Below are 19,311 nucleotides of genomic sequence, written 5' to 3' on the forward strand. Positions count from 1 at the left end.
GGTCCTGGGCTGAGCTTGACGGCACACTGGGAAGTCCACGCTGGAATTTCTGGAGCCAGTTTGCAGTGAGGAGGACCCAGCTGACTCAGAATCTCCTGTTTCAGGTTGTGCCAGGCTGGGGGACTCGAGGCAGGGCGGGCAGCAGTGATCCTCTAGGATGTGGAACTGACTTCTGACTAGCATCTTCGGGATTTCTATTTCCTGCTGCACGCTGAGGAAAGCTTGGCTGTTGTGACTTGGGTTTGACATTTTTGAACATGCCACTCACACATCACTGAAGAAAAATGATGGCTTTCTTCCTTTACAAAAAGGTACTTTGTGAAAGCTTCAGTGGATGTGAATTTGAGCAAACTCTCTGGGAGATAGTGGAAGACAGAGGAGCTTGGCGGGCTATAGTCCATGGGGTCACAAAGAGTCGGACTTGACTTATCGACTGAACAACTTTGTAAAATCAACACCCAGAACATTCTGTAACAGGAAACTTACAAGATAATTTCATCCTTATTTTCCTTTACGGCGTTTCTCGCTTTCTGACAACATATTTATTTTCTCGCTCATTGTCTGTCTCCCCAGTGAGGATGCTAAAGCAGGGGGGCTCCACCTGCTCCCCACGGATCCCCCATGTGGGGAACGGTGCCCGGCGCCGAGCAGCAGGTGCTTGGCAGATACTGGCTGGATAAGCAATCCTGCTGGCACGGGAGGAGCAGCGCTCACAGGTTCCAGGCCTTAAAATGTCTGCAAGACTCCAATGCCAGGAAGGCTGGGTGAACCTTTATTCCAGATTTCCACAGTTGCTTTTGTCTGGGCACCAAGCTGGGTGCTTGGGACATATTTATGCAGTTGATACATGAGTAATAATGGTCATTATTAATAAACTAACTCACCACCTTCTTTGGCATAGCATGCACTATGGGCTCAGTTGTGACCCCTACATAATTCATATGTTGAAGTCCTAATACCCATAACCTCAGAAGGTGGCTGCATTTGGAGAAGGGGCCTTTAAAGTCGTGACTAAGTTCAAGTGAGGCCTTGAGGTTGGTCCTTGATCCACTCTGACTGGGGTCCTTTTTGAAGTAAAGGGAAGTCAAAGTTTCTCAGTCATGTCTGACTCTTCGCAACCCCATGGACTTACACAGTCTGTGGAATTCTCCAGGCCAGAATACTGGAGTGGGTAGCTTTTTCCTTCTCCGGGCAATCTTCGCAACCCAGGGATTGAACCCAGTTCTCCCACATTGCAGGTGGATTCTTCACCAGCTGAGCCACCAGGGAAACTGGGGTCCTTTATAAGAGGAGGAAATTTGGACATACAGAGAGATACCAGGGGTGTGTGGGCACAGAGGAAGGGACCATGTTAGGACACAGTGAGGCAGTGGCCATTTGCAAGCCAAGGAGCGAGGCCTCAGAAGCCAGACCTGCTGACACCTTGATCTTGGAGGCCAGCCTCCAGAATTTCGAGAAGATAAATTCCTCTTGTTCACAGCCCGCTCCCCCGACACCAGCATGTGGTAGTTTGTTATAGCAGCTCTAGCAAACCAGTACAGCCTGCTACACTTGTCCATCTCTAAACTCCAGTAGGTTCTGCTAACTATCATTCCCACTGTAGAGATGCGGAGACAGGCCCACTGAGGGGGGTGGCTTTCCCAAGGCTCCATGGGGTCTATTGGAGGAAGACACTGGGCCATGCCTGCTCCCATTCTGACCCCTCACACTGTCACATCATGAGCTTCGGGGTGGCACCCTCTTCCTGGCCAGGGCCTCTGATTCCCTGCAGAGATCTCGAGCGTCCCCTCCACTTGCCCCTAGCTGTCTCTGGAGAGCTGGGGCCACTCCTATGAGGCAGGCTGGTGAGGGATGCTCCTTAAATATATATATATGATGTATTAATATTTACAGACTCACCAAGGGGGAGAAGTGTGGGCATCCGAGAAGGCGCAGTCCACTCTTCCACTGAAAGCTCCACCACACAGATGGGGAGATGCGAGGTCTCCCGGGAGGGTATCTGGTCAGTTTCCCTCCTGCCCCTTCCCCTCTCTTCCCCACTTCTACCCAGAGCCCCCGACAAGGATGGGCAGAGATCTCCCCTTCTTGGACTGAGTGCTAACTGGTAAGCTGTTAGGGCTTGAATTGTGTCTCTCGCCCCTCACCTCCATCTGAGAGACCCTGACCCCCAGCAGCTCAGAATGTGACTTTATGTGGGGATGAGGTCTCTGCACAGGTAATCAGTCAGAAGTCAGGGTGAGGCCTACTTTGTATGACTGGTGTCCTCGTAAATGGAAGACATTGAGACACAGAGATGGACACACACTGGAGGAAAACGGCCACGTACAAGCCAAGAGTGAGTCCTTTAAGATACTCTGAAGGATCAGCCCTGCCAGCACCTTGATTCTGGCCTCTAGACCTTCAAGACACTGAGTCTCTGTTGTTTGGACCACCCAGTTTGAGGGGCTTTGTTACAGCAGACTAGTATGCGGGGGATCCTCAGAGGACTTTCCTTCCTGATGAGAGCTGTGACGGGCTGCACCAGTCATCCCAGGAATAGGGGCACACGTAGAGGAGGGCGTGGAGAATATGCCAGTGAGGACTTTCGGAGCGGTGGCACAGGCTACCTGAAGCCAGGCCAAAGCTAGTTCTGCCTTTGTGAGTAGGAAAAAAAAAGGTTGCTTTATCTCTAGGGACTTTTTATAAAGCAGAAAGGAGAGTCACCAGGTAGAAGGCCCAGCACAGTGGCCAGCACACAGCATGTGGTCAATAAGCACCAGCCTACAGCGTTAGTGTTATTGATACTGCGAGGATGCGTGGAAAGCAGGTGTCCAAGCGGTAAGTGTGCCTGTGCGAGCGTGGTTTCTGGTCCAAGGGCAGAGTTGTGTGTGGGCGGCAGGAGGAGTGCGTGAGGAGGTGCACGGGGCTGTGAGAGCAGATGTCACAGTCCGTGAGTGTCGCTATGGGCGGACATTTGTAGGGACGCATATACGTCAGCATGCCATGGGCACTCAGGCTGTCTGAGCTACTGACTAGCTCTGTGGTTCATCTGTTTGTTCGTTTATTCACTAGTCACAATTTCCTGAATGCCCATACACACAAGGGAGACACATAAACAGACAAGGGAAATAGGACGGAGATAACCAAGGGAATTAGAGAAGAATGAAGAAAGAGCATCTGTTTCAATTTGATGAGTTTGATGTATCAGGGAAGACTTCCTGGAGGAGGTGACCCCCGAGAGCTGAACTTGGCCAAGTGAAGAGCATCAGGGCCACTGTGTGTAGATATGGAGGGAGAGAAACGCCAGTGCGCACCCAAAACTATAAACAGTTTGTGTTGGTTCCCTACTACCTCAAGCCGCACCCCATCAACCCCCCAGAGTTCCAGGTAATGTGATCACAGAACAGAGAGATAGCGCAGATGCCAAGGAGCCAAGGCTTTATTGGGTACAGACCTAGCACGCTGGGAGCCCCTCGCCCTCGGGATGTGCCGCGGCTGGGCCCCCCGGCCTCTCGAGGGCAGCCACGCTGGCTGTGGACTCGGGTCCCCCAGGGAGGCCTGGCCGGTCTTTGTCTCTCTCTCCGGACAGTCGTGGAATCAGGAAGTCTTCAAGGGCAATGTGTCCCAGGAGGCTGGAAACAAATGCAGATCAGAGCTGAGAACTGCGGCCCGAGGAGTGTGTTTTGTTGGGCGAAGCCCTGAGGCCCACATTCCCTGATGGCATTACAGAAGCAATGATTCCAGGAGACATGAGCATGGAGGGGGCAGAAGGGAAACAAGCGGAGGCCACCCGAAACGCAGATGCGGAAGGGCCACTGCTTTCAAGCACAGGCGCCCGACATGCACCTCGGCCACCGGTGCTGGCTCTGGGCTGGGGTCTTTCATTCGCACCCCACTCACAGTACTACTCCCATTTCTCAGCTGAGAACACAGATGCTCAGCAAGGTCTCAGCACGTGGCTGTTACAGGGAAGACCTGAGCTCTGGGGGCCAAGTGGTTCTGAATCCCACAACACACTTGCGTCTCAGGCAACAGGGCTGTACTGTCAGCTCCCAACACCCGCATGCAAGTCAAAGGTGGAAGAGGGTTTTAGGCAGGCGCTCCCGTTATCGCAGAGAGCATGCTGGGAGGGGGGAAGGGGAGCTGAGCTTTAAAAAGAAAAAAAAATGGCAGAGACAAGATGTTCTGTGAGGACGTCTGCTAAGGGCTGCTCCGCTTCTGGACGTGTGCCCTTTACTTGGCCTTTGAAACCGAGTTCTGTGTCCCCGAGAGCATAATAATGTGAATGAACATGAGCTCTTTCCTCGGTAATTGAGAGCAGAGAGAGAGGCCATGTTAAGTCAAATTAATTTGCTCCGATACCATCCAAAGCCCATCTCCATGATGGCTTTTTGATGGGCTGAGGGTGACTCCTGAAGTGGCAGGACGTGTGGCTCGTTTGGGTCCAGGAAGGGGGCAGGTGTGGGTTGAACACCACGTGAACCACCCGACCACCTGAGCCTCCAGCCGCTGCAGTTCCAACGTTCAGTGACTTGGAGATGGCAACCCAGCTGTAGGCTGGCATCGTGTCTGACCCTGGAGGGAGGTGCTTACTCCTCCTGGCCGGCCTGATGGGGCTTCCCATTTCAGTCGGGAGCCATGAATTCTGAAACACGCCCTGAGAGGGGCAGTGAGGGGTCAGCCTGGCCTCAGGGCAAAGAGCTCCGGACTGGGGGTCAGGGTGGCTGGGCTGGTGGCAGACTCACTGGGTGACCCTGATCTTGAGGTCTTCTCCCCCTTTTCCAAGAGCGAGGCTCTGGTCCATGAGTTCCAACCCCCAGCGAGATGTATGATTCTAAGGTCTGCCTCAGTTTGCCCTTGATAGAGGCAACCCCTTTAAAGACCCAGCTCCTTAGTGTCTCTGAGCTGACTCACAAAGAGGCCCGGAGCATATGCCTAAGAAAAAACGACACCAACAAAAATGCGGACTCTGTGGAGTTCTGAACGCCAGTTCTGCTGGGCGAGTCTGCACAAGTGCCTTAGCCTGTGTGATTCTGTCTGCCAACCTGTAGGACAGGGATACATCATACTTACAGTCTCGGGGGTACCATGGGCACCAAATGACTACCTGATAAACCAACTCGACCAGCGTGAGCCGCCACTGGCAGTGAGGACGTCTCCCTGCCGCTGCTGCGAGCGCCCGGATCAGGTGCAGACCGCGGCCTCTGCACTTGCCCCCCGCCCCCTCTCAGGCCCGTTCCTCTTTACACACTTAGTGTAAGAGCTGGACTGGGCTTGTGCCAAGGCCTCTCCCCACCTCCCAGCCTGGCTCTCCCCCCGACTGTGGACAGACGCCTTCACGCCTCCCACAGCGCCAGGTGTACGGGGCACTGGGGACAGAACAAGTCAAGGGTGGGGAGACTGTACGAGCCGGGACCACCTTACAGCATCCGCCCACCCCACCCCACCTGACCTTCAGGCTTCCTATCTGTATTTTAAAGAGCACAGAAACCAATGGCTCCTAGGGAGGGCTTCTAAGTTGTGCCTTTATCAGCAACACATTATTTGCATAAATAGTAACACAGTACTTCCCTGAAAATCTCTAACACCCCTCCTCTCTAGAGAAATGAATCACACCATTACAGGCAGTGGCAGCACCTGGGTGCGTCCAAGTTGTCAGGCTGGGAGGACCTCCCGGTTTCACCCCCCGGAGGCCGGCGCCTGTCGATGTTACCTGAGCGGGCTCCTACTTCCGCAGGTACTTCCTCATGATGCTCTCCACGGCCTCCTCTTTCCTCCCTGTGCCCGGCTCTCTGTTCTCGGGGGACGCCCGCTCGCCGCCGTCGCCCTCCAGCCGGGGGGCACTCGGCCGACTCTTGACGCTGTCGGCGCTTTTGAAGGACATGATGGAGCTGGAGGAGGAGGACGAGTCGGAGAGGTGAGCAAGGTCCTCCCTGGACTCCGGACTCCTTTTCAAGACGGTGCCGATCCCGGAGACAAAGCCCCGGTCGGCCTCTTCCGTCTCAAAGCGGACGCTTGAATGCTGTGAACTGTCTCGCCCATCTTTGGCCCCTCGGGCCAAGGACGTGGGCGTCTCGGGCTTCCGGATGGCCGGCAGGAAGTCATCGAAATCCACTTTGGTCTTGCGTTCGTAGTTGAGGCTTGGGACCTTCCAGCTGAACGGGTCGCTGCCCAGGGGGTCCCCCATCAGGTGGGCGAACTGGCGGTTCTGGAAGACGAGAGGCTCCTTGCCGAGGTCCGGACAGCCCGCATCGTCCACCGAGGACTCCAGACAGCGCCTCCGCGGGCGCAGCGTGGGCGACAAGAGCGGGTCCCTGCGCGCAGCCGCCGGGGAGGGGGGCGTCCTCTGCGAGCTGGGCCCCGACTCCAGGAGGGACTCGCAGGAGCTGAAGCGGGTCTTCAGCTTCTCGGGGGGCGGGCTGGGGCTCCCCACGCTCTGAGAGGAGATGCACTTGAGGCTGGTGGACCGTGGGAGCCCGGCCGACGCATCCAGGGCTGAGCCGGCGCCGGCTCTCAGCGCCAGGGCGCCCTCGTCGCTGCCCGCCCGAGCCCTCCTCAGCGTGGACGCCCCGGTGGTCTGGTAGATGGGGAGCGTGGGCCAGTCCTCCAGGCCGAGCGGTGACCCCCGGCCTCTCTGCGCTCTCTGCCTCCGGAGCCCTTCCACGAACTCCGACAGGGCGGCCGACGGGCTGGGCAGCTTGTCCCGCGGTAGCGGGGACGCGTCTCCACTCCGGGAAGACGGGGAGGGCGGTGCCCCCGGCCTCTCGGGGGTCTTTCTCTGGACGCCGCACTCTTCGCCATCCCCGAAGTGGCCATACGTTCCCCGGCGGCGGGAGAGCGGGGACGCGGCCTTGTCCCCCGAGGTCCTGCTGCGGACGTCCCGGGCCCCATCGCCGGCCTCCTCGTGGGTCCTGCGCCAAGAAGAGAAGCGCAGTCAGCGCACACTGTGCCAGCCCTACTATCTGTGCCATCGGGCCTGGAGCGCGGGCGCTAATTCTGCTTCGCTTTGGAAACGCGTTCCGGTCCCCGCCACGCTCTCCAACCAACCACGTGCTCTAATGCGCAAACTCCAGACACAAGCGATTTCTCGTTGCTTTCTGAAATGCAATTTCTGTCTATAATTAAACCCAGCTAAATGCGTTTGAGCAGATTAAAACTGCAGCTCTGATGGATGACTTAGACGGAGGACGCATCACACATGACATGAAGGACCTACCATCCCACAGCCTGCTGGGAAATAGGTAATTTGCTTCTTGAAGACTCAAGGGGGACCTGTGGGAGGTTATTTTCTTATTTAGGGTCAAGCCCAGAGGACAACCCCACCGAGCAGAGCTCGGGAGAGCCAGTGACCCGAATACGCCTCTGAATGAGGTGCTATAATGCTCCCGACTGTTTCATGGGAGGAGGGTGGGCAGGGGAAAGAAAAAAAAAGTTCCTTCAAAAGGGAAAAATTTACATGAAATCAACTTGAAACCAACACTACACAGGAGAGAGGACAGACGCCTTCTATTCTGGGACTGCCAGGCAGAGGCATTTCGCAGCTGCAGCCAACACCGCTCTGACTTTGAAAAGTGGGAATCTTGGCAGTGAGGCCAAATCACAGACTGTACAGTGAAGGGCGGGCCTTAAAAGCCAGACTGGAGTCCATCAACCGGTCCTTTAACAAAATCTATTTGTCCTCCCTGTAAGACAGACCCCCTCCTTCTCACCCACCAGCAAAGTTGTTGTGTGGGGCAAAACCAATACAATATTGTAGAGTAAAAAAAAAAAAAGCAAAAAGGGGAATCGTCAGTGTGGGCCCGGGGTCAGTGTGGGCCTGGGGGACGGGGCCAGGGCTCAGCCTGAGGTGAGGGGATGGGATGTTGATGCAGGTCCCTGCTCGTGGCTCTGTCACCATGAGAATGACTACAGAGTCGACACCTACACAGAAAGGCTGGAATCGTGGAACCAGCCCTGGGCCTAGTGCCTGGCACCCGGCTCCTCAAATAATGCTTAACAATTATGCTGAGTGATTAATAATCAATAATCAATGGCTATTAATCATCAACAATTAGCCGTTAGTGCTCATTACGATTACTACTGATAACCTCTGGCTCTCTGGAGCCTCACCCAACCCCCCCCCACCCCCCGCCCCAAGGTGCTCTATGAAAGCCTCACGTGATGTCCCAGGAGGGCGGACAGGACAATGCTTGGGCAGGAGACCCGGCATCTCATCACCCCTGGGAAAGGTTCCAACAAAAGCCACACCGTCTGCCCAGAGCAGCTGCTCCCTTCCCTTTCTTGCCCGTCACCCTCTGTCTCTGTCACAGCTGGACTCGGGCCAGGAAGGGAGCTGGAGCGCTGCGGTGTGATTACCTGAAGGGCTGTTTGTCAACATCATCCCTTTGGAGTCGCTCCCCTCATACATGGCAAGGTGGCACATTCATATCCCTTTCTCTCTCTCTCTTTTTTTAATAAACAGCTTGGAGCTGCCAGGGGCAGTGGGCTGCTGCAGAGCTGACAAAAGTCATTTCCGTCCTGTCCTGGCTCTGAAGGGAGGCAGGCTCAAGTGATGAATGTGTCCTGGGCACTCGGCCTCCGCTGCCGCCTGCCACGTGGGGATGGCAGCACCTGGGGCACCTGTCGCTGAATCTCCTGGGACTGCGCCATCCCACTGGCCCCAGCTCCCCTTGAGAGCGCTGGCTGCAGAGGCCAGGATGGGGAGGGAAGAGAAGAGAAGAGAAGCTACAGGAGGAGGGAGGGGGAAGGGAAGGGGAGAGGAGGAGGAGGGGGAGCCCAGCTCTCCAGCCCAGGCTGTCAAGCCCCTGCTGAGTCACTTCTGCACCCTGACTTGGCCCCGCGCCCAGCACACAGCAGATGCTCAGTAAATGTTGTCGGACTGAGTCGAGTCTACCTCCGAAATCAAGTCTCCGGGGAAGAGGAGGAAGGGAGGATGAGCAAGTGGAGGAGGGGCAGAGAGAAGTGGGGAGAAGTAGAGGCACAACCGAGAGGAGAGAAGGTGAACTGAGAACAGACAGGACGATGGAGAGGAGGAGACAGGTGGCGACGGGGCGGTGCAGCCAGGGGGTGCTGAGGGCAAGGCCAAAGGACAGGGGGGAGATGCGGGGTGTGCTGGCAGCTTAGGACTGGCCCTCCTCACCTTTGACCAAAACCTGGGACAGGCCGGGGGCATGCGAAGCTGTGGGCAGCTCAGGAGCCCTTGAGGTCGCAGCCTGTGTGTGCTGGTGTCGGAGCCCAGAAGACACAAGACTCTCCAGGCGGGAGCCAAGTCCCTGTGGCTCAGCCAGACCAGCGGAGACCCACCCACCTTCCCTGAGGCCCACAAGGAACAGCATCTTTCAGAAGGTGGGCAAATCAAAATGTCCCCATAAGGCCACCTGGCTGTCCCTAGATGCTGATCTCAGAGCTCAGCCCAGGGGCCCAAGGGTCGGTGTGATGGGGCTGGGATGGGTGGGGTCCCACCTTCTGGAATGGTCTGGCTGGTGCCTCCAGAGCCTCAACTGGTGGGCTTCAAACTAGAACACAGGCCCAGTAGTGTAGACTTGGGCAGGGGTGGGGGGTGGGGTGGGGGCAGGGCAAGGAGTCCGAGTGAGGGTAGAGGGAGGGGGGCCGGGGGGAGGTGGGGAGGGGCGGCAGGAGAAGGAAAGACGCCTGGTCTTGACTGAGTGCTGCCTCCTGGGTTTACCATGCAGAAATCCACCCCGTCTCTGCCGCTCTACTTCCTGTCTGTGCTGCCACTCAAGGGAGAAGTGTGTTGTGTCCCCTCCTTTCTGTGTGGGGACCGCAGAACTGACCTGAATTCAGACGCCCTCTGGCAGATGTCAGGGTGAGAGGCCTAGCTCTGCTGCCCAGGGCAGGGTGATACTCTCTGTTCCTGCCCTGGCTCTGGACGCTTTGGACACACCCTGGGAAGACTTATTTCCCCCAGCTGTCCTCCTGGGAATAACTCAGCTCAGGTGGAACTCCCTTCCACGGGCATCGCATGATGGATGGATGGCGGCTAACCAAGATGTCACTGTCCCTGCCTCCCAGCTTTGGCCAGGGTGAGAGGTGATGGATAGGAGGTGGTCTGAGCTGCTGGGAGATGGGTGTGGACACGAGCTGGGCCGGGCACTGTGATCTCTAAGAAGGGACTCCAGAGACATGGTGGAAACTCCAGAAACTTCTGCACCTGCCCCTCCGTCTGTCCAAAGAGGAAGAGGCTTCTCACATACCTGGGTGATAAGGAGCCAGCAGGCAGGCTCCTGGGCATCCAGCCACATGGGGGCCAGGCTGGGCCTGTAACAGTTGCCCCTGGCCAAGCACCTAATGTGTGCCAGGTGCTGTGCACATGGATACAGGTCAGAACAAGCAGATGGGCCACCTGCCTGCATGGAGCTGACCGCCATGTCCATTATAACCTCGAGGGCCACCCTGGGGGTAGGGGTTGTGGCTCCGGGCACAGTGAGGCGGAGTGGCCACGGCAAGCACACACCGTTGGGAGTGGCAGAGATGGGGTCCAACCCCACGGCAGGCAGCACCCTTCTCTGGGAACTTCCTCTGGACTCTACTGTGACACAGGCCTGACACTGTCTCTCTGACATCGCCTTGCCCAGGCAACATCTGTCCCTTGGAGTCTAGTTTGGTCTGCCACTGCTGGCCTGGGGACAGTCGCCTAGCTTCTCTAGGCCTCAGTCTCTTCAGCTGTGTGATGGGAGGAAACCAGGCCAACCTGGCATTGATGCAGAAATAAGAAATACCGGAGGATATGTGTTTCTGTCTGTTGCGTTCACTACCGGAATGCCTAGAACGGGGTCCTAGCACCCAGTAGGTGTTCAGAATGCCTAGAACGGGGTCCTAGCACACAGTAGGTGTTCAGAAGACATGCTGAGTGAATGAGGGATGTGGCGGTGCTCAGGCCCATAGGAGGTGCTAAGTATGGGCGCACAGTAGGTATCTTATGAATGTCAGTTAAGTGCACTGATGAACAAAACCATATATGTGAACACTGGAGCTCTGTAGGATCACCTGAGGTCGGAGTTTGATTCATCCAATTCCATCTGTCTTTCTCAAGACTTCTTTGGTTGTTTGAGGTCTTTTTGTGTTTCCATATAAATTTAAATGTTTTTTGCTCTAGCTCTGTGACAAATGCCATTGGTAGTCTGATAGGGACGGCAGTGAATCTGTAGACTGCCTTGGGCAGCACAGTCATTTTGACAATATTGACTTTTCCAGTCCAAGAACATGCTCTGTCTTTCCACGTGTTTCATCAGCATGTCACAGTTTTCAGAGTAGAGGGCTTCTGTCTCCTTAGGCAGGTTCATTGCTAGGTACTTCATTCTTTTTGATGTGATGGTAAATGGGACTGTTCCCTTAATTTCTCTTTCTGCTCTTTCGTTGTTAGTGTATAGGAATGCAAGAGATTTCTGGGTGTTAATTTTGTACCCTGCAAGTTTACTGAATTCATTGATAAAGTCTAGTAGCTTTCTGGTAGTGTCTGTAGGATTTTCCACGTATAGTATCATGCCATCTGCAAACATTGACAGTTTCACTTCTTCTTTTCCAGTTTGGATTCCTTTTTACTTCTTTTCCTGTAAGTATTGGTGACTCAAATTTATGAAGGCTTATTAGAAAAATCAGGATATGATCATGCAAAAATGCTGGAATTTCTACACTTTGTAACCTGGGAGGCTAAGAATCCAGGCTTTGGGAAGCAGACGCGTGGGTTCAGATCTTGGCTCTGTCCCTCCCTTGCCATGTACCCTGTGAAGCCTGGCTGTGAGGGTGGGCACCGTGACCCTGATGAACCTCAGAGATGATGGACATCACTGAGACAGTTGGTACCGCTGAGCAAGGCCCACAGACGCCTCTGCCTGCCCCCAGCTCTTCATGGGAGGTGGGCCCTGGTGCAACTGAACTTGCATACATTTCTTATTCATTTCAAAACATGACTACTCGTGAATACATGCCTAAGATCCTCATGATTGCTTTTCAGCTAACGGCCCCTCCCATCAGGGCTATAGAAGGCCCTGGATTGAGGGCAGATGTTCAAGAATAAGCAATTCCTGGGACTTCCCTGGTGCTCCAGCAGCTAAGAATCCACCCTGCAATGCAGGAGATGGGGTTCGATCCCTGGGTGGGGAACGAACATTCCACGTGCTGTGAAGCTTTGAAGCCCGTGCATCACAACAAAAGATCCGGCACGACCCAACCCATGAGCTGCAACTCAGACCTGACACAGCCACATAAATAGATGTATTTATTTTAAAAAAGAATAAGCAATTCCTATGTCCAAGCCCGCTCTGAGCGGCGCAGGAAAGGTGTGAGGCTACTCAGGTCTGTTCAGCCTCAGAGCAAGCCAGCTGCTGGCACGTGGCTCTGGTTCAGGACACAGCTTCCCCTGCCAGGCCAGCCTGTGACCGCGGCGCCCTCGTTTCTCCTCTGGTGCCAACCACGGAGGAGATGCGCCAGGAGCACTGGGTGAAGAATTAACAGGCATGTCCTTTCAGCTCGCCAGGGTCTGGTGACCAGCCCGCCTTGCAGACGAGGAAACTGAGGCCCACCGGGGAGAAGCCACCTGCTCAAGGTTCACACTGCTCAGTGGCAGAGCTGGGATCTGAAGCAGGGTTGGCCAGATCTGACACCCTTGCTCTGCCCTTCACAACAGCACTCGCCCTGGGCGTAGAAAGCCAGGAGGAAACCGCAAGCAGCTGAACTCACATCTACACACGCGCACTGTTCAAAATCCACTGAGACAGAGTGACTGAAACATCCTGAGGCCCAAGCCAGGGAGACGCTGGCTTCCCCGGTGTTAGAACAATCACACAGCAAAAAGCAGACTCTCCAGGTCTGAGGCGGAGCAGAGCCTGGGCCAGCAGTAGCTACAGGAAACTCGATGCAGATTTAATGACCCCATGAATCATCCCCAGAGACATACTGTCACCCCCATTCTTCATTCACACCCTGAAACTAAAGAGGAAATTAAAAATGTATTGATGTTCTTTAACAGTGAGGCCTGGATGGGAAACCAGATGTCCTTTGAAGAGGGCCTGAAGGTTCCATGATTGAGTCCCACATAGAAACTGATGGTCTGTGAGAGAAGCTGGCACGGCGCTCAGACTGTGCCTGACATGGCAGGAAACTCGGCACATTTATTAGGCCCCTACAGTGTGCATGGGAATTCTGCATCACAGGAGTATGTTGTGCCTTTAGGCTTTGCAGACGTTATTCGATTTTCTCTCCATGACAGCCCTCTAAGTCAGCTACTAATAACCTTCCATTTCACAAATGGGCTTCAGAAGGATGAGCAAGTTGTCACAGAGTAAATGGGAGAATGTGGATTTGAATCCAGCTTTGGGAACACGGGTCCTGACTGCTCTGCCCTACTGTTTGTTACTGTTGACTGTTCCATTTCACAGAGCGGGAAACTGAGGGTCAGAGAGGCAAATGGAGAGGAAGGAGCAGAGCCGAGGCGCCCACCTCGATCTGACTGACTCTGTATGACATTCAGCTAAGCTCGTCACAGAAGATGCGCTGCCTTAGCCTTTCAGAGGCACACTGAAGGATGCTACATCAACCCATGAAGAAGGGTCAGCAGTGCAAGAAGCTCCAGGAACACCATGAACCATGGACTGGAAATGCTATGGGAGGCTGGCAAGCGACGGGGAGGGCCCGGGGCTGGAGAGCACAGCCTTTCTGGAGGTGGGGTGCAGTCAGGCTTTCAGAAGAGGGTAGGATCTAGGGGTGGGGGTGATGCTGAGGAAGACACTCCAAGGAGAAGAAAGTCCCTCCTACCAGCTAGTAGCTTGTTCACTGGTTTCTGTAAAACCCTGGACCAGCAAGGGCTGGTGTCTACATTTCATAGGCAGAGGCACCAAGGCTTAGAAAGCCCCTCAGCTGAAAGGGAAGATTGAAAAAAAAAAGGGTGAGCCCGAAGAATTGATGCCTTTGAACTGTGGTGCTGGAGAAAACTCTTGAGAGTCCCCTGGACAGCAAGGAGATCAACCAGTCCATCCTAAAGGAAAGCAACCCTGAATATTCATTGGAAGGACTGATGCTGAAGCTGAAACTCCAATACTTTGGCCACCTAATGCAAAGAGCTGACTCATTTGAAAAGACCCTGATGCTGGGAAAGACTGAGGGCAGGAGGAGAAGGGGACGACAGAGGATGAGATGGTTGGATGGCATTACCAACTCAATGGACGTGAATCTGAGCAAGCTCTGGGAGATGGTGAAGGACAGGGAAGCCTGGCGTGCTACAGTCCACGGGGTCGCAAAGAGTCAGACACGACTGAGCGACTGAACAGGAAGCAGCAGGGAGGATGCCGTGGGTGTGGGACACTGAAGGAGACCTCGACAGCAAGCAGAAGAGATGTGGAATCAGCTGCAGAGAGGCCTGAAGGTGGAGAGACTTGAGTCAGGAAGTAGATTCCGTAAATACACTATATTCCTTATGTAGAATGTTTTTATGAGACAAGACAATGCTTAAGCTGTGCTTGCCGTTTTCTCTGATCTTAAGGAGGTGCTGAGTCCTTGACACTTAAAAAAACCGAGCTGGTGAACTGCCCTCAGTGGACACCTGCTTGTGTATCTCCTGCTGATGGACAGAATCTGCCACGTCTCACCCGCATGTTCTTACTGGCCAACCAGGTACTAGAACCTAGGAGTTTTGAACTGAGCTGCCATCAGAATCAGGCTTGACTCTCTACAAAAAAAATAGTCTGTTTCAATGGGAATGGGGCAGTAGGGGAATCATTCTGGTTTAAAACAGACTAAAGGCTGGGACTTCCCTGGCGGTTAAGAGTCTGTGTGTCCACTGTAGGGGACGTGGGTTCAATTCCTGGTCAAGGAACTAAGATCCCACATGGTGTGTGGTGCCACCAAAAAAAAAAAAAAGACTAATGGAAGATGTTAACAAGAGGGGAAATTGAGGGTAGGAAGATAGGGAAGGGGTGGATATGGGTGCTCTGTTCTTTCAGCTCAATTTTTCTTTAAGTCTAGACCTTCTCTAAAATATAAAGTCTGTTTTTCATTTTTGTTAAAAAAAGACACCCAAAGAAACAAAACAACATAATACAATGAGTGTCCTTAAGAGGAGCCTTCTTTTTAAAAAACTACAGTGAGGGGACTTCCCTGGCGGTGCCATGGCTAAGACTCCATGCTCCCCATGCAGGGAGCCCGGGTTTGATCCCTCATCAGGAAACTAGATCCCACATGCTCCAACCAAGGGTTCACATGTGGCAGCTAAAACCCGGGGCAGCCAAATAAATAAGTTAAAAAAAAATTCAAGTATAGTGATACAACTTCAGAACAACTGGGTTAATATAAATGTTGGGATCTTGGAGGATATTGTAAGTAAGTAAGTAAATAAGTAAAGTCACTCAGTCGTGTCCGAATCTTTGTGACCCCATGGACTGCAGCCCACCAGGCTCCTCAGTCCATGGGATTCTCCAGGCAAGAATACTGGAGTGGGTTGCCATTTCCTTCTCCAGGGGATCTTCCCGACCCAGGGATCGAAGCTGGGTCTCCCGCATTGGAGGCAGACACCTCTTCAATTTTCTTAGTGGTGAAAATGGTGCAGCAGTTTGGAAAGCCCTTCTCTGGTGGGACAAAGATGGGAAATTATTTTAAGGAGAACTGGCATGATGTTTGCAACTTACTTTCATAGTGCTGAGGATAAAATATGTGTTTCGATATAGACAGAAGTCGAGAGGAAGGTAAAGATAGAAATAAAATCAATATTAAGAAAATTATCAAATTAAGGTAGAGGCTAGCAGAGTTGACAGTGCCCAGTCACCTTCACTGTTTAAAAGAGAAGACAGACAGAAAGGAGGGGGTGGGTAGGGGGATAGGAAGGGATACTTTACTGGTGACTCTATTATCAATTAAAAAAAAAAACAAAAAGCAAATATTTCTGCCTGACTTTCAATGTTCAGCCCAAGTATAGCCGCCTCCAGAAATCTGTGCCCACCTCCCAGGCTGGGCTGGGGTCTCCTCTGATCCTCAGGGCCCCTGTGTTTTCCTCTCCTCTGTTCAGTAATCGCTTGCTTACTTGTTTACAACTCTCAACAAGACTGTTAATTCTGAACTCGACTCTGTTTTTCTTCTGTGAATTCCCAGGATCTAGAACAGTCCATCAAGGGAAGTTCGTGGAATGGGAAGAATGAAAGACTGGAGGAACAGAAGGATGAGAATGAAGAAACAAGGGACAAAAGGCCTCATCTGCCTCATCTGTCAGGTTCATTCAGACCCCGGTAGCCCCACTTACGGGTCAGTCAAAGCCGCTTCTCTGGGCTTAAAACCAAGAGATTCAAAACCAACTTCCAGTGCACAATCCAGAGGGAACTCTTCCTATGTTGAAACCCAACCCAAAGCCTGGTCTTGTTTCTCCAAAACTTCATCCCCTTCAGAACTGAGAGGGAGCTGGAACCACGTTCCCTTTCTGGAGAGACGGAGACGCAGAGAGCCTCCTGGGTCACAGTCTGAGACGGGAGAGCACCGGCTCTCAAACCTCAGCCTGCCCTTCAGACACAACCTCTGCAATGTCCTGAAAGAACACACGGGGTGTGAAAAGTGATCAAGTTGGATCCGAGAGTCCACTTGGGTTCAACACAGTTAAGTGAATTCACAACGCTTTCTTCTGGTCTCCAGGCACAGGCACTACCTCTGCTGAGCACCATACAATGGCAGTGACCACAGTCTCTGACTGTTCACAGCACCCAGGTCGTCATAAACGCAGCGTTAAGTGAATCGAAGTTATCTGTCCATCCACCCCTCCTCCTTGCCATTCAGAACCTTCTGTGGAGTGCCACGATGCCAGCTCCTGCTGACACTGAGGGGAAGGACCCTTGTGTTCAAGAAGCTGATACTCTAGAGGGGAAGGAGTTGACCAGCCTATGAGGAGAGGGAAGTATGAATGACCCTTCGTGTCCTCCTGGGCTCAGACACCAAGGAAGAAGTATTTACCGAGTAAAAGGAGTAGAAGTCTGATTTTAGCAGATCAGATGTGATCGTCCAGCTTCTACGAGAGAAAACCTCCTCAGAAAAAACAGAAAAGCTACATTTAAACATAGAGGCATCAGAGGGTTCAAACAATAGCCCTATCTAAAAACAGAATCTAACACAGAGCAGAAGTGAGGGTGCTGGTCATCCTTGAGTAAGGAGGAGGTCATGACTGCAATGGATACTGGAAGGTGTTGGGACGCTAGCCGTGGGCTGGTTTTGATGTGGGTAGTAATTATTAAGGTATGACCCAGTTTTGAAAATTTCATACAGACACAGTTTTCCGTATGTATGTTTGCACAAGCTGACTTAATGAAAGTTTAGCTCAGAGAACCACAGATTCTACAAGAACGTTCTGAACAGTCAATGATCGAGCCAAACGGTTTTACACCAACTTGCATCTAACTTAGGTTGAGCCTCAAAATTCCTGAAGGATTCGCAGATCTACCAAAGAGCTGGAGCTCTAGACAGAAAACACCCCTCCTTCCCACGGAAGCCTGTCCAAGAGTGATGCTGGCGCCAAGCGTGAACCCCGGACAGACACAGACTCCTCCTGCTCCTCACTTGCTCAGGCCTTGGGTCCACGGTATGTTCGCATTGAACATTTCCACATCTTACCCGCTAATCTTCTTAATACTGATAAAACTGAAAAGCACTCTTTTGTCCCAGGAAGACATAAAACCATTTTCATGAGAGACTCATTCATTAAGTACATTCAGGATGGATTAAAGTGATCCTGAGCTCTGGTTCTAAGAACGCAGAGACCAGTAAATAAATGTGCTATTGAAATAAGATTAGCAGTCAGTGCTTAACCTACTTTGAGAACAAGCTGTTTTCAATGCCAAGTATCCTCCATTCACATTTACATAATTAATGAACTAATTACAAACGAGTCTTATCTAATCATTTAAGCAGGTCTCACATGACCCAGCCTTGGCCCCACTTCTGCAGTAGAGTAACTGCACTTCCTTGAGCGTAATACAACTTTATTTTAAAACAATACCCTATAATTTAGACCTTTTTACTAATTCAAGCCAGCCTTATCCTACATAAAAATCAATGGGGGCTGATCAAAGGAGGATGGTGGTGTCTAAATTTATTGCTTTTAAGCGAAGAACCACAAGCCAAGAGTATGGGACTGCAAATGTTTATAGAAAGCACATTTTTTCCCTGAAAAAGGAAAAGTCGTAATGCTGCCTTTTAGCCAAGCGAAAAGCAGTTGTGTTAAATCGGTACCAAAGCAAATGATACATACAACAGTAATTAGCTAAGATTACACAGTAATTAAAATCACGATGATTATGTGAGTGAGAATAATTTATACAATAATCTCCACGCTCACACTGCAATATGGTACTAGTCCAAGAGCAACAGAGCTGAGCCATGTTTGGTGATAAATTCAAATCACAGCATCTCTAATTATGTGGTGATAGATCGTGGTCACTGAGATTTAGGGATAAACAAAATCTCTGACCAGGACACACACAACTCTGTTTGGACTTCACAAGGCTACCAAATGGGGATCCCAAATGCTTTCCCCCTTCCCCCCACAGGGAGCCGCAGACCTTCAGGTTGCCCCACTATATTCCACTAAGCCTGGTTCCACGCTGCTAACAACGTGCTCTGTTGCTCTGTGACACATGACAGTTAACTCATCTTGCAGAGCCACCCTTGGCCAAAGACAGTCATGAACAATATGTAAAATTTCTTAAAAGGGCATGGCTGTGATCTAATAAAACTTTTACAAAAGCAGGTTAAGGGCAAGGTTTTTTTTTTTTTTTTTTTTTTTTTTTTTTTTTACTGTGTGCAGTCATTGGCTGACTCCTGCTGTAGGTGACAGGAAGCCACTGAAACCAGATTTTCATTTGAGAGAGATTTGAGAGGCTGGAGTGCAGAGGAGGGACTAAGGTGGGTGAGGTTGAAAGGGCTTTGCCAGAGTCTAGGACAGAAATGATGGTGGCCTGGCTTCAAGGTGTTGACAGTGAGGATGGGGAGAAGTAAGAAGGTCAAGAGTATTTGCCCAAAGCACGGAGGCACAGAATAAACAAGGTTTAGCGATCAGTGGATGATGGGGACGGGCAAGAGGGAAGAGAGCCTCAGAAGGGTGGAGGGCTCCAGCTTGGATCTCACTGGTGGGGGAGGGAGGAGGCTCCCCTCGGACACACTGGGTTCAGATATCACAGAGACAGCCAGGTAGCCAGCTTCTAAACCGCAGGCAGTTACATACGATATACATGTTTGTGACTTGAAGAACGAGTTGGAGGACTAGATTTGGGGGTCTCCTGTTTACAGTGATGTTCACGCAGGTTTTAGAAAAGGCAGAGGAACCAGAGATCAAATTGCCAACATCCA

The 19,311-nt window shown here is 52.3% G+C and overlaps 1 protein-coding gene across 4 annotated transcripts in view; it reads right to left on the minus strand.

Annotated features, from left to right (window-relative positions):
• The window catches only part of MYO18B (myosin XVIIIB), a 239,338-nt gene continuing 223,429 nt past the window's right edge, over positions 3,403 to 19,311 (minus strand). For all 4 annotated transcript variants that reach the window (XM_018061067.1, XM_018061070.1, XM_018061069.1 and 1 more), the window contains 2 exons: positions 5,693 to 6,890; positions 3,403 to 3,611 (listed from right to left, as the gene is read on the minus strand). In XM_018061067.1, coding sequence (XP_017916556.1) covers positions 5,705 to 6,890 — 1,186 coding nt within the window. In that variant the 3' untranslated portion in view covers positions 3,403 to 3,611; positions 5,693 to 5,704. The remainder of the gene's footprint in view (positions 3,612 to 5,692; positions 6,891 to 19,311) is intronic.

This window comes from Capra hircus, chromosome 17, assembly GCF_001704415.2.
Source record: "Capra hircus breed San Clemente chromosome 17, ASM170441v1, whole genome shotgun sequence".
NCBI classification, from domain to species: Eukaryota; Metazoa; Chordata; class Mammalia; order Artiodactyla; family Bovidae; genus Capra; species Capra hircus.